The sequence below is a fragment of the Terrapene carolina genome, unplaced genomic scaffold (genome assembly GCF_002925995.2).
Source record: "Terrapene carolina triunguis isolate 2854851 unplaced genomic scaffold, T_m_triunguis-2.0 Scaffold232, whole genome shotgun sequence".
Classification (NCBI taxonomy): Eukaryota; Metazoa; Chordata; order Testudines; family Emydidae; genus Terrapene; species Terrapene triunguis.
Window position 1 is genome coordinate 1661894 of NW_020664583.1, and position 13291 is coordinate 1675184.

General features: G+C 39.3%; 1 protein-coding gene across 1 annotated transcript in view; it reads right to left on the reverse strand.

Annotated features, from left to right (window-relative positions):
- Window positions 1-249: 249 nt before the first annotated feature.
- The window catches only part of SYN2 (synapsin II), a 204316-nt gene continuing 191274 nt past the window's right edge, over window positions 250-13291 (reverse strand). The window contains 3 exon segments of the mRNA XM_026656697.1: window positions 250-1072; window positions 3617-3860; window positions 7673-7733. Of these exon segments, the coding sequence (XP_026512482.1) occupies window positions 937-1072; window positions 3617-3860; window positions 7673-7733 (441 nt within the window). The 3' untranslated portion in view covers window positions 250-936.

Consider the following 13291-nt stretch of genomic DNA (forward strand, 5'->3'; position numbering starts at 1 on the left):
CAGTCCCGATTTTTGGGTCTTTTACTTATATAGGCTCCTATTACCCCCCACCCCCTGTCCCGATTTTTCATACTTGCTGTCTGGTCACCCTAATGGACAACTAAAGTCAAAACATGGTACACCTAATTGCTGAAATCAGTGTTCTTCAAAGCTTCTCTTTACCAAGCACAGGGCTTTGCATTTATTAGAAGGGGTACAGAAAAATATTGGTAACATTATTAGGCCATGCATGTTACTTTACAACTCAGAGATCACTATTAAATTAACAATAGGAAATAAATGTTCAATAGACCTATGAGGATACAATAGTACATACACATACTCTATTCATGACATCACTGTTTTAGCCTAGTGATAACTCTCAGCAAATACATCAGAACTCTATAGTTGGTTGATGGAAAGGTTGTCAAAGGAGGAAAAAAACTGCTTTAATTTCTCACAACAGTAAAGTGGCTTGACAACAGGAAACATGAATATGATTTGCCTCATAACAATCTGAGGCAAGAACAAGTCAGGTTAAGACTATATCCTTGCAGTACAAAACATTCACTCATAACATAAACATGCATTGCAAAGCACTGGAGATGGGTAAAACAAGGGGAAACCCATAACACAATGCTTTATTACAACAATTCCACAAAGGAGTATCCAATAGGATGATATAGTGCAGTCATAGTAAGGCCACAATGTTACAAGTGACAAAGACCATAAAATTAAGCATTTTGTACTACTACTAATATAGCTTTTCCTCTCATATTATATAGATTTTATACAGTGTACCTGAATTGTATCTCCTCATAGACCTTTTTAAAGATTAACATATTGCTTGGAACAGTAATGGAGGATGGGTCACGGGGATATAAATACTAAATAATATTCACTGTAGGTTCTAGTCTATATGCCATATGCAACTGCATGAAACTGATCTTCAAATGGCTAATCAGAAAAAAGGCTAGCAAAGGACTTCCTCAAGTTTCGGATGGTTTCAGCTTTTGCTTCATCCTCGTTCACGGATGATCGAAAGAAGGATGATTCTGTGAAACTGAAGGCATTTGTCAAAGACTGTGATTTGCTGCAAGACAAAAGCAACATGGTTGGTATTCACATTGTAGTCAGCTTCCATATGTACATATACTATATCCATACAAACTATATGCTGTGTAAACAGGAGAAGCATTTATGGGATGGAAAACAACTTACATGTTCAAACAAAGATGGACAAGCAGAGACAAACAGAGTCAAGTACAGCATATAGAACCGCTGAATACAGCACTTTCTCTCTATACTTTAGTCTGAGAAGTAGGCTATATCAACTATACTTAATAGAATAGGTTGCTTAATAATAAAACAGCTTATATTATTGTATGAATCGAAAGGATACTAAATCACCAACAAAACAGAAATGAGAGGAATATTGAGCATGATTCCCGTTTCACATTTTATTCCCCCAACAGTAATCCCATTAATTTCAGTAGCTCCTAGTGCATAAAACTGGAGTAAAGAAGAATTGGGCCTATTAAGTCAAATTCAAAGCCAGGGAAACCTGAATTCAAGATGAGTATCAATAAGGCACAATTACGTTCCTTAAGGCTGCAAACATTTATTGACACAAGGAGAAAGAGGCATGTCAGTACATTTGAAGAATTGAGCCCTAAAATTGTAATCTCGTCTGATGATTTATTGGATGTTTAATTCTTAATTGTGACTTGATGAAACTTCTGTTTTGTGAATGCACTTGATTTAAAAAAACCCCCACAATCTGTCAGTGCTTATGTATTTACTGCAAGCAATTAGCCTAACTGCAGTAGAATCTCAGAGATACGAACACCAGAGGTACGAACTGACTAGTCAACCACACACCTCATTTGGAACCAGAAGTACTGTGTTTGTTTTATTTAAATTAAAATGGTTAAAAGAAGCATTTTTCTTCTGCATAATAAAGTTTCAAAGCAGTATTAAGTCAATGTTCAGTTGTAAATGTTTGAAAGAGCAACCATAACGTTTTGTTCAGAGTTACAAACTGTTTAGAGTTATGAACAACCTCCATTCTTGAGGTCTTTGTAACTCTGAGGTTCTATTGTATGTTGTCTTTTTCTTTTTTGTGGTGTTAACACTAACTATAGCATAAGTCTCTGTGAAATAGTGAATAAAATATACTTTAGCATACATGAAGGATAAAGTTTGAAGTTTAAAACTGTGTCCAATTCATAGAACTTCAAGTGGAATAACTTTTTAAAAGGGTAGCTTAAATTTAAAGCAAAACATCATATCTATCTATCTAAAACACCCTAAATGTGTAAGCCTTTCAAAAAAGTATCCATTGCTTAATTAGTAAAGATAATTAACTTTTTGGGAATGAAATGAACTCTGTCAAGTGTTTATCTTATCAGATCTCAAATAGAATTCAGTAGGAGATTGATATTTGGCTGTGATACAGCAGCAATACACTTCTCTATTTCATATTGGCTCATACTCTGTGGCTTGCAACTTATCCACCTCTAAAACAAGCAGTGCTGCATACATTTCAGGCTTTTAATACATTATAGATGGATTAATGACTGATAAACATTTGTGTTTGCACTAATGAAAGGTGGAATGAGGGAGGTGAAGCAGCAATTGACTTGATTAGTAACACAAAATAAATGGCCTAATTAAATATTTATTCACAGATTAATAACTTGCATGCACATGTTAGGCAACAGTTTGTGGGTGACTACAAAGCACGCACATGCAAATATCTACAGTACAGTTAATCCCAAAGGCAAGGCATTTTATTATGTACTGAAATCTGTTTGGAGTAAAGTTGCTTCTTGGAAAGTTGCATAAACTAATTTTACCCCTGACAGGGTTAATGCCATACTATATCTCTAGTTTTGAAATCTTGCCAACTAAAAACTAATTGCCTTTTAAAAGTTATATTTGATGAGAGAAAACTGGATATATCTTGGAAAGGAAAACTATAAATCTATTTAGATGTAAATTGGGAGCAGAGGTACAAATTAATGGGGAGAGTTAGAAAATCATGTGTATATAATAACTATTTAAAAAGAATGTCAGGAAAACCTTGGTTAGGTTTCAGACTGTTTCTGTAAGGGAGATGGTTTGTTTGAGTTACCTGTACTGTATGTTCAAGCAGCAGTGTATAACCTTGAAAGAAACAGTATTGCAAAGAAACCCATCTTACTAACTATTGCATCTGTGTAGAATGTTAATTTGGATTATTTTTCATATAGGCCTTTTGAAACTGAAATCTTTAGCTGTCTGAGTGATTGCAAGGTTAAAAGTTTAAACAGATAAGACTTCCTTTTTTCTGTGCAGCTTTACTCACAGTGCATGCAAATCATGAGTCAATGATATAAAAAAGGAGAAAAAAAGAAATGAGAGGATGATGCCTCCTCAAACCAACCTTGGTTTGAGCTGAAAATGTGCAGGTATTATATGAAATTCTGCATTTACAGCATTTAGGATGTGGGTATGACTCCCTGAATTGACCTCTTTTTACAGTCAAAAGCACATGTTCTGCTTTGCTGCTATATATTAGACAGGCACCCAAGCTACTGTGATGGAAACAAAATACAATTATATGGCGGGGGAGGGAGAGAAACAAATATCTTACTTAAGCTGTGGATGAGACTGAGGTTTCTGCTGTGGAGCAGGTTGTGGCTCTGGCTCCACTTCCATTGATAACCCGGCGCTGGAAATACCTTGACCCTGGGCATGTGGTTGTTGAGTTGTAGGGCCAGGTGGACGCTGTGGCTGGGAAGTTGAGGGCTTTGCTGACTGCCCCGGGGGGAACATGCGCTGTGGTTGCAATGGCTCCTGGCTTTGTGATTGCGTTCCTTGGGGTTGTACTGGGCCCCCTAAGTTCAGTACAAGAAAAACTTCATAATGTTACAGTATCAAAGAACCTATATTATATTTTATATCCAACACTTAAAAAATAATCCTGGAATCTGTCAAATTCTGTGTTGAGACAATATTCTGCTAATATGGACCACCAACTTAGTATAGTCAGTATTATTTACCACAACTGATACATTAATACATTCCTTATACCACCTTTACACTCCAGCCCTAAAATTACTATGAGATCCAAATAGCCAAACATCCCTGGGATAAATCTGGTCTGGTTCAGTGAGTGGTTTAGCTATATTCTGATAGTTCACCAGTGCAGCTGATTCATCTATTGTTTTTATGTGATGTTACTACAGTACTGTTGAAGAGCCAAAGCTTTAACATTATCTCCATAGTTGCTTATATTATTCCATTTACAGGTTACCTTTACAGCAGTAAAATAACTTTAAAATGACACTGACTGGAGACTTCTGGTAATTTATTAGATTTTGTAGTGAAATATCTAAGAACAGAATACAGAGAGACCTGAAAAAGTCATCACTAATTTATTCTTAGTGACCAAGGAGTCTGAGTTTTTGCTTTTACTGACTAGACTATGAGCTGGCAAATAGAACAGCATTATAAAAAGTATGGGAATAGCATATGAGGCAGAAACCTAAATTGTGAAATCCATGACAGAGCTGATCAGCAGGCTTTTGAAAAGATGCTGTATCATCAGACTGTTGGTTTTGAGGCTTCCTGACTGAAAATGTACTCAGTCAGATCTCAGTCAGGAGGCAGTGCACTTTATGTAGTGTCAGGTGTCTACATGTGGTTTTCACTGGGACGCTTTTGATGAATTAGCAGTTACAGCAGAATCGTTACCCTCACATGTCACATAGCTCATATAGCACATCTGAATGAAACGGAGGCAGGGACAGAGACAAAACTTTTTGATAGATTTGATTAAAGAATCTTTCAGTCAGGATCTGTGCAGAATGGACCATGAACATTAGACAAGCCTATTAATCTAGCTGTTTTGAAAATGTCAGAATTTAAGTCCTCTTACAAAGAGATTTAATGTCTGTGTAAGATCTCTCATCCTCTTTTTAGTCCTCAGAAAAGAAAACACTTCTATATCTGGAAGAAATGGTATCAGCACAATATGCCATTAGCTTTCTTTTTAAATAGACAAATAGCCATGGCTAGTTTTCCACTTACTGTATAAGATTGTGTGTGTGGAAGAACAGAACATACTAGTGCTTCAAAAAGTTTGCCACAACTAGGATTATTCAATATTTTGTGTTGTAGAAAGGTAAGGAACATCTCCTTAATACTAGGGAATGGGACTTTTGTAAATTTTTATGACTTTTTTAGGAAACCTCAAAAGTGGTAACAGTCTTGCAACATCTTAACGATACTCATTTACTTATTAGCCTCCCTTCACTCAGTACTGGAAAACAAATATTCCCCTCCTCCTCCCACTTACAGATAGTGGCTTGAATGCCAGAAACTTTACACTGAAGACAGATGTAACTTTCTTTTATTGCACATTAAGCTGTACAAGATATTTCACATAAAAGATATACTGCAATCACACTTCCAGCATTTGCTCACTTTCTTGCAGCTGGGTTGTACAAAAAGGCAACAATCATGAAAGAAACTTTTACCAAATAAAGAAATAAATAAAATCTGAACATTAATCCTACACTGTAAAACATCTGTTCCCTGTTACTCACAAACTTGCACCTAAGCATGCTTGCATGCAGAGACATTTTGACTTGCTGCTTCTCTGTGGTATGAAGTAATAGGTATGTGCCCCTCTAACTTTTACAATCAACAAGCTGAAGTCCTACCTGAAATGCAAATCTTTTCTTTGCACTCTGCACATACAACTCACAAATGTCACATGAAAAGCACTTGTGATTACTCACACTACTACATGCAAAACAACACCTACTGCTTTAAATAAAAATCACTTGGTTAACAGATTCATTTCTTCACCCCAGGGTAGTATGCTTTATTCTCATCTATGATATCTGAAGGTAAGAATTTGTGAACCTGATCTTAAGCGTGTTTTCTCCATACACAACAAAAATAGCCAATGTCGTCATCAGAAAGATCATTGATCCAGAAAAACATAGATCACTAAAGCAAAATTTCATGTAATTTACTGATCGTCAGTAAACAATAGCATTCACCATTAACATTTAAATAGCTAATAATGCATATATAAATTCTCATCTTGCCAGCCTGCTTTTACAATTAAGAAAGCTCACAATGCTGAGTTGTTTTTTTTGTTGTTATTTTTTTTGCAGTGTTTGTAGGGAAAATTAAAAGTAGAACATAATTTTTTTTTTTTAAGGAAAACAATCTTGTTTGTATTAAGCTAGTGACCACTATTTGTCTTTGTCTAAATGACAAAATACAGTGCTGTGCCTTGCTTACAACTAAGTTTTACAGTATGCTAGAATAGTGCAGGTTGTGTTCCTAGGCTAGATATCTCATAACAGTTCAATGGCCTGCCTGGATATTGCTTGTGATATTGAAGAGTAAATTGGTTATGTGAAAGTCATAAGCAATTATGGCTATAGAAAGTCTGGCAAAAGTCAAACCTCTCAGGTCTTTTTGCATTTTGAGTTATGAATAAAGATAAGGCCCTGTTTTGTGGTTAATCCTGGGATAGAATTATTTAATGTCTATCCTGATATTTCAGTGAAAATAGTGGCACTGAGATGAGGAAGTAAATTACTTATCTATTTGTTTCATGTTACAGTTAATGGGACAGAGCCTTAGCTGGTGTAAATCAACCCAGCTCTATTGAAGTCAGTGGAACTATGCAGAATGATACCAGTTGAAGTCCCGATATTTAGCAAACAAGACATTTCAGGGGGCTCAATAATCCTGCAGACACTTCCCACCAAACACCGTGAGATTAGTTTAACCTTTTTAGCTAGGTAAAGAATTTTGGGGTAACATTTGTCTTGGGTTTTTGTAGAAACCACAAATGACTAATTCAGAACCACAACAAAAGAAACTACTTAATTGAACTGAGATACATTAAATACTCACATTTTCACTGAGATATTGCACGTAGGTGGCCCATTTACATAGCTTTGTAGCTAATAATTTAATGCAGAATTAATTAAAAATATGAACACCAGTATGTAAAATACAGGATATTTAAATGTTCCTGGGAAGAAGTCTCTTGTTTTATGGAATCACTAAAACACTAGAGTTCTACATCTTACCTATAAATAAAATTCAAATATTAACAAACTTTATAAAATTATTTTAAAAAAGCCTCAATCAACAAATATGTTAAATTATATCTTGTAGAATATCTATCTGAATCACCTATCAATGTTAGTCATGCAAAAATAAAATTACGACTATCACACGCACACACTCACAGAGTTAAGCAAAAGTATTTAAATCTGAACCTGGGTTGTTGTTTACCCCACAATATATAATACTTAAAAAATACTGTCTAACCATCCATAATATACAGTCGCACTGGACTCTGTAGAGGCACAATTCTTTGTACACTGTTGACAACAGCCCTGAAATCACAAGTTATACAGAGAAACATAGGTAAGCATTACAAGCACAGACATGAACAGGTAAACAACCAGACAGTATAGTTGACACTGCATAGAAAAAACACAGTCCAGGTCAGCACTGAAACAATGCAAAAACTGCACATAAACTGGTATGTTTGCTTTTAAGGTTGGTTTTTGGCTTTAACCCCTGCTTTTACTGTCAATTATTTAAGTAGCCTGGACTTGTTTTGGTCCTACTGCAACGCCATTACAGTCGAGAATATACTGTAAACAACCTTGAGGTGGTGGTCGCTGAGGTGGGATTTTGTTTGGCTCTGGTTCCTTAAGTGATCCACTCTGGAAGATAAATACAAAAAAAGAAGAGACGTAAAAATAGAGCAGCACAGTTACACTGAGTCTACCTATGTTTCCAATGAAAGCTCTCCATTTAGTTTGGGGTTTAAAACATGCTCTTCAATTTTCTCCAGGTAAAATCAAGTCTAGTTTAGTTATTGCTGGTCATGACACATGAATCCTGTTATACAAGAACTCAGTTTTGGTGTAATTTAAAAAACAAACAAACACCTCTCTCTTTTCAGCATGAGGTTACCACTATATAACATGAACAGGAGGGTGTCTTTTCTTCCAAAAATTGCCTTCCCAAAACCTCACCATAGCTCATGTGAGGCCTTTTCCCTTCAAATCCTGCTATCTTGAACAACCTTTTCTCTATCACACTGACTGTATCACTTTTTCAATTTAGATTTTAAAACTCTTCTTCCTTCCTCATTCCTTTCCCCGTATTTTTGAGCTCATGAATGAATGCTTTGACTTAATCTCTGCATAAAGTGGGCTTACTCCTCCTCCCACAGAAATTAATGCATGCAGGATTGTGCCCAGTGGGCCAAATTTTGCCCTCTGTTACACCTGTGTATTCAATGAGATACTAAGGAGACTTCAATAGTTACCTGAATGTAAGTTAGGAAAGAACTTAGTCTTTTCCAGTTGCAACTCAATGACATTCCCCTGCAGTTTAGAAACCAGCATCAGCAAAATTCCACTGTGTTTGAGTATCGAAGTGAGACACTGACTATAGTTTTAGCTGTTTCATTAAGTGAAATGAAAGAGGGTTAGCAAAAACATAATGGGAAAAAAATTACTTCACTCTATCCCATCTAGCATGTAATAGTTAACTTTTCAAAATAGGATATGTATTTGGCAGTATTGCTTTCAACATATTCTTGTCCAGAGGAAGAGATGGGCCTGAACAAAAGCTTTGGAGCAGAACACCCTCTGGGAACATTAGGCTCTGGATCCAAGCTTTGTCTTGGGCCCATCGCTAATATTTTTCAAAATGTACAGTAATATGTTAAATCTCTGGACAAAATAGCTGTGCTTTATTTAATTTTTTTAAGAATGATCAAGAAATTATTGCCTTCTGCCCAGAGAGAAAAAAAACCCTAGAATCTATTAAAGGGTGAGTGTAAAATACAATCCTTGCAAAACTTACTTTTCTTCAGAAAGATTTGTGTTTGATTTTAAAACTGAAAATACATGTTACCACTAATGATTGGAATTTCATGGGAACCTAGAAATTGTAATTTTTATGTGTTTCAAGCAACAGTATTCTATCCTAAGCAGCTGTGCAAAGTTGCTTTATGTCTGCGTTAGCTGCATAAATAAAAGGGGACATGACGGATCTGACACTCTAATTGTTCTGTATTACAAACTTCAAGATGAGAAGAAGGGGGGTTAAAAATGAATGCATAGTATGAATGGGCCAAAATCTGCTTGTCACAAGAGGAGCTGATACAATAATACAGTTTACTATAAACATTAATACAAGGATTGGGAAGGAGAGGAGAATTTCACAAGGAGAAACAGGGACCTCCACACTTAGGAAGATCACTTTAAAACTCCTGGATCATGAGTCGGTCAGAGTTCTCATCTCCTGAACTACACATGAAAGTCCAATCTGCCCTATGACAACTGTGATCATATGGAAAGTGTATTGATATTTGCATTGTACAGAGCATTGTATCTCACTGGGGCAATGTCAGTCTTTCCTGTGATAGCTGGGAAGCCTGCACAGGGGGCTGCAAACTCTGGAAGGTTCACCTTGAGGAGTTTCCTCCATAGTGTTCCAGTGCAATGCTGATGCAGCTCAGACCTTCCTCTGTGTGACATCAGGACATGTGGTGCTCCACACTGTGTGGAGACGGTGCGTGTTTTCTGTGGCATTGGTAAGGGGAATGTTACCTGCCTCCTCCCCATATGCAAAACCCCAAATGGATGGTGCAGTTCCTGTGGAAGCAGGATAGAATGCTGCAATGGAGAAAAATATTCCCCATTCTCTGCACTCGAGGCAGGGATCTCTGGGGTTTACATCCTCTCTATCTATGGAGTTCTGTGGTGTGGGCACAGGCCTCCAATGGTTGTTTCTGGAGGACTGAATGAAACCAATCATGTAATTCCTGTTAGAGAACTGAAACCCAAACAAATTGCTCTATGTTAGACATGCCTGCTGGTATTATCCTTCTTTTAGGGAGAGTGAGAGGGAGGGTGGGGGTGGGGAGAGAAGCACTGTCTGCTCACACACTGGCAGAAGAAAGCTGGGAGGGAGATGGATTTATTTATTTTTTAACCTAAAGTAAGGGGTTATATGTATGAGAACAATCCAGTCTTTTACTTACAGGAAAAGAAAATGGGAGCTGGTGATTCAATATGTAAAACTAGCTATGAATTCTAAACAGAATATCTGTAGGTCCTTAGTCACCTCCATACCTGCAGGCTAAAGTAGGACTGCAATTTGTTTTCATGTTGTCAGGGCTTTGGTTTAATCACAGATCACATCCAACTCCCTTGTCACACCACCACCAGTATTTCTGCAGTCCACCTCCCTATATATCTCCCCATCTACAAGGAAATGCCATTATCTTAAATGAAGCTTTCCAGAAAACTTGCTAGCATTTTCTCCTTACTCAAGTTTCCCTAATGCATGCCCTACCTTGGCAGTTCTGAAGTTTCAGAGCCCCTGCATACATTCCTACTGATGTTATAATTGCTTCACTCGATTCACTGACTGCAGCTGTCTTGGTTCTTCCACCCACACATCCTTTCTTCACCAAATATCACCTAGTGCTTGGGAACCTCACCCTCTCTCCAGGCCAATCACGTGGCTAAATTATGTTTGCCAACCACCAGGCTGACCCCAAAAGGCCTAATTCACCCTATATTCCTAAACTGAGGAATTTGACTCTTGGGTTTTCAGTTAACTGCAGTAATCTGTTCCCTTTCAGGAGCCTGCTTCTCTCTCACACAGAGCCTTTCATATTAAAAACAGGCTGGGAATCCAGAGTCTTCTAACTCCATACTTGGTTGCTTTCTTGAGCCAATGCTTCTAATAAAACCTAGGCTTCTCTTAAAACTGAAGTTGTTGGCAAATCAACTACAGCCTGTTATTTCTCACCTTTCTAAGGTAGTATGCTGCTAATGCAACTGCAAGCATTCTAACTCCTTGTGGAAAATCTAATTCCTGTGAGCAGAAACCCACAGGGACTAGACCTGTCTTGAAGATCTATTCTTCCATCCTAATATTCTTATACTTGCCCGCCAGGCTAGAAGCTAAATCTGTTGCCAGTTTATTTCTCTTAGCCCAAACAAGATTTTGTACATCAAACTTTTGGATCTCAAACCCATCCAATAGTTAGTCCAGACCTGTCTGGAACCAGGGCTATGGAATTCCAGATAACTTATGTAAAATGGCTCAAAACAGCCCATTGCTTGGATCCCTAGGGCCAAAGAGAGAAAATGGCTGGTCTAATATGTAATTCGTGTGTGTGTGTACAGTGCTTGATATGGCTATGAATACTTCAGAGGTGAAGTAATTGAGGTGGTAATGAATGCCCTTTGGGGGCATATGCCAATTCCCATGGAATAAAACTCTCATATCATGTCTGATTACTTTTTCTGCACTTAAATTTGAAACTGAATACCCAAAGGACAGGGGGATTGTAATATTACTAAAAACATCAAGTCTTGAATTGCCTATTTGTGGAATCTCCCCTTTTCAAATAAGATTGGTTTGTTTTATATATTTATAAAAATCACTAAGCTTTACCCAAGAAAGCCCTCTCTAAGTTAATGACTTCCCAGTGGTGTATGTAATGAGAGGTGCATTAGCTGCATAATGATATATATTAAAAAAGCATGAGCTAACAATTTTGGCCAGAGCATCCCTTTAGTGGTCAGATAATCCCATTGGTCTGGAATGGGTGGAATGCTGCCTCTGTACCACTTCTCCTACTCCACAGAAACGTATAGATGCATTTTGCTTGAAATGGGTTCCCTAGAATTTTAGGGGGCAGAGGTGGAAGATAGGACTGGCTGTCCTCCAAAGCACTGTCCCCCGTGACTCCATGGATTAGGATTAGATTGTGCTAATGCTTGATCTATCACATTCGATATATAAAAATATCATATTTATATGTATTTGTGACTTTGGGATTGTCTGGCTAGTGTCAAAGTGGGATGGTGCAAAAGGCTATAATTTGGCAGGGAAATAGCCCTTGGGCAATAGAGGTGTTTGCTGTATCCCAGTGAAAATTGGTTTTGGTTTGGCTGAGTTAGAAGGATTTGAAAACCAGCATTGGAACATGTATAGTAGGTTTATTTGATGCAGTGACTGAAGTTTTTAATAGGTGTCTCCACATTCGAAAGGAAATAGGGCTGCACCACACCTTGGTAGTTTAAGAGTAAATTAAATATAAAGAGACCGGCCTTATTCAGTGCAAGAGCATCTAGATGCTAAAGGAGCTTAGGAACTTTGTAGGAGAGCAGAATCAATGTATCCCTTCTCCTGCAGAGATGCCTAAGGGGAGTGACTCCTTAGCACCTGACTTCACTATAGTTAAGTATGGTGAATGTTGCAGGGCTACTAGTTACTGCACCTTCCAGCTACTGCTCTGTGAATGAATCATGGCTAATGGTTGCTCACTGATTGCTTTACTTTACTGTATAATGAATGTGGCAGGGCTATTTACTAGTTACTGCACCTTCCAGCAACTGCTTTGTGAATGAGTCATGGCTGATGGTTGCTCACTGATTGCTTTACTTTACTGTATAATGAATGTGGCAGGGCTGCTACTGGTTGCTACTCATTGGTGCCATACTGTATATTCACTGCAGATTAAGCTAGGCAGTGTGACTGCATACTGCACTTTACAGTTACATTAGGGCTACCATATGTCCGGATTTCCCCGGACATGTCTGGCTTTTCGGTCTATAAATAGCTGTCCGGGGGGGATTTTTAAAAATCTAAAAATGTCCGGGATTTCCCCCCGGTCGGCTATTTATAGGCAGAAAAGCGGCGGCGGCCAAGTGCCGCTGGGCACCCAAAGCCCCTTCCCGGCTCCCCCCATCCCCTGCAGCCTTACCACGCTGTCCGGCCCCGCAGCTGTCTTCCCCCTCCTCCACTCCCCTGAACGCTCCGCCCACCTGCTCCTCCCCCTCCCCTGCTTCCCGCGAATCAGATCTTCGCGGGAAGTCTGAAAAGAAGCAGGGGCAAGTGGGAGGCAGCAGCAGGTAAGCTGGGGCGGGGGGGCGCGAGGAGGAGAGCTCCGGGGAGGTGCGGCCCTGGCCGAGCGGCTCCCTCCGGCCCGGGCCGAGCGGCTCCCGGCGGCCCCAGTGGCTCCGGCCCCGGCTCTGGCCCCAGGGTGGCGACCCCAGGTCCGGCCCCAGGGCGGCGACCCCGGTTCCAGCCGAGTACGCCCGGCCCAGCTCGGGCCCCAGCAGCGCCGGCCCGGCCCGGCTCGGGCCCCAGCAGCGCCGGCCCTGGTTCCAGCCTAGCACGCCGGCCCAGCCCCGGCCGAGCACCCCCGGCCCGGCCCGGCACAGGCCCCAGCAGCGCCGGCCCG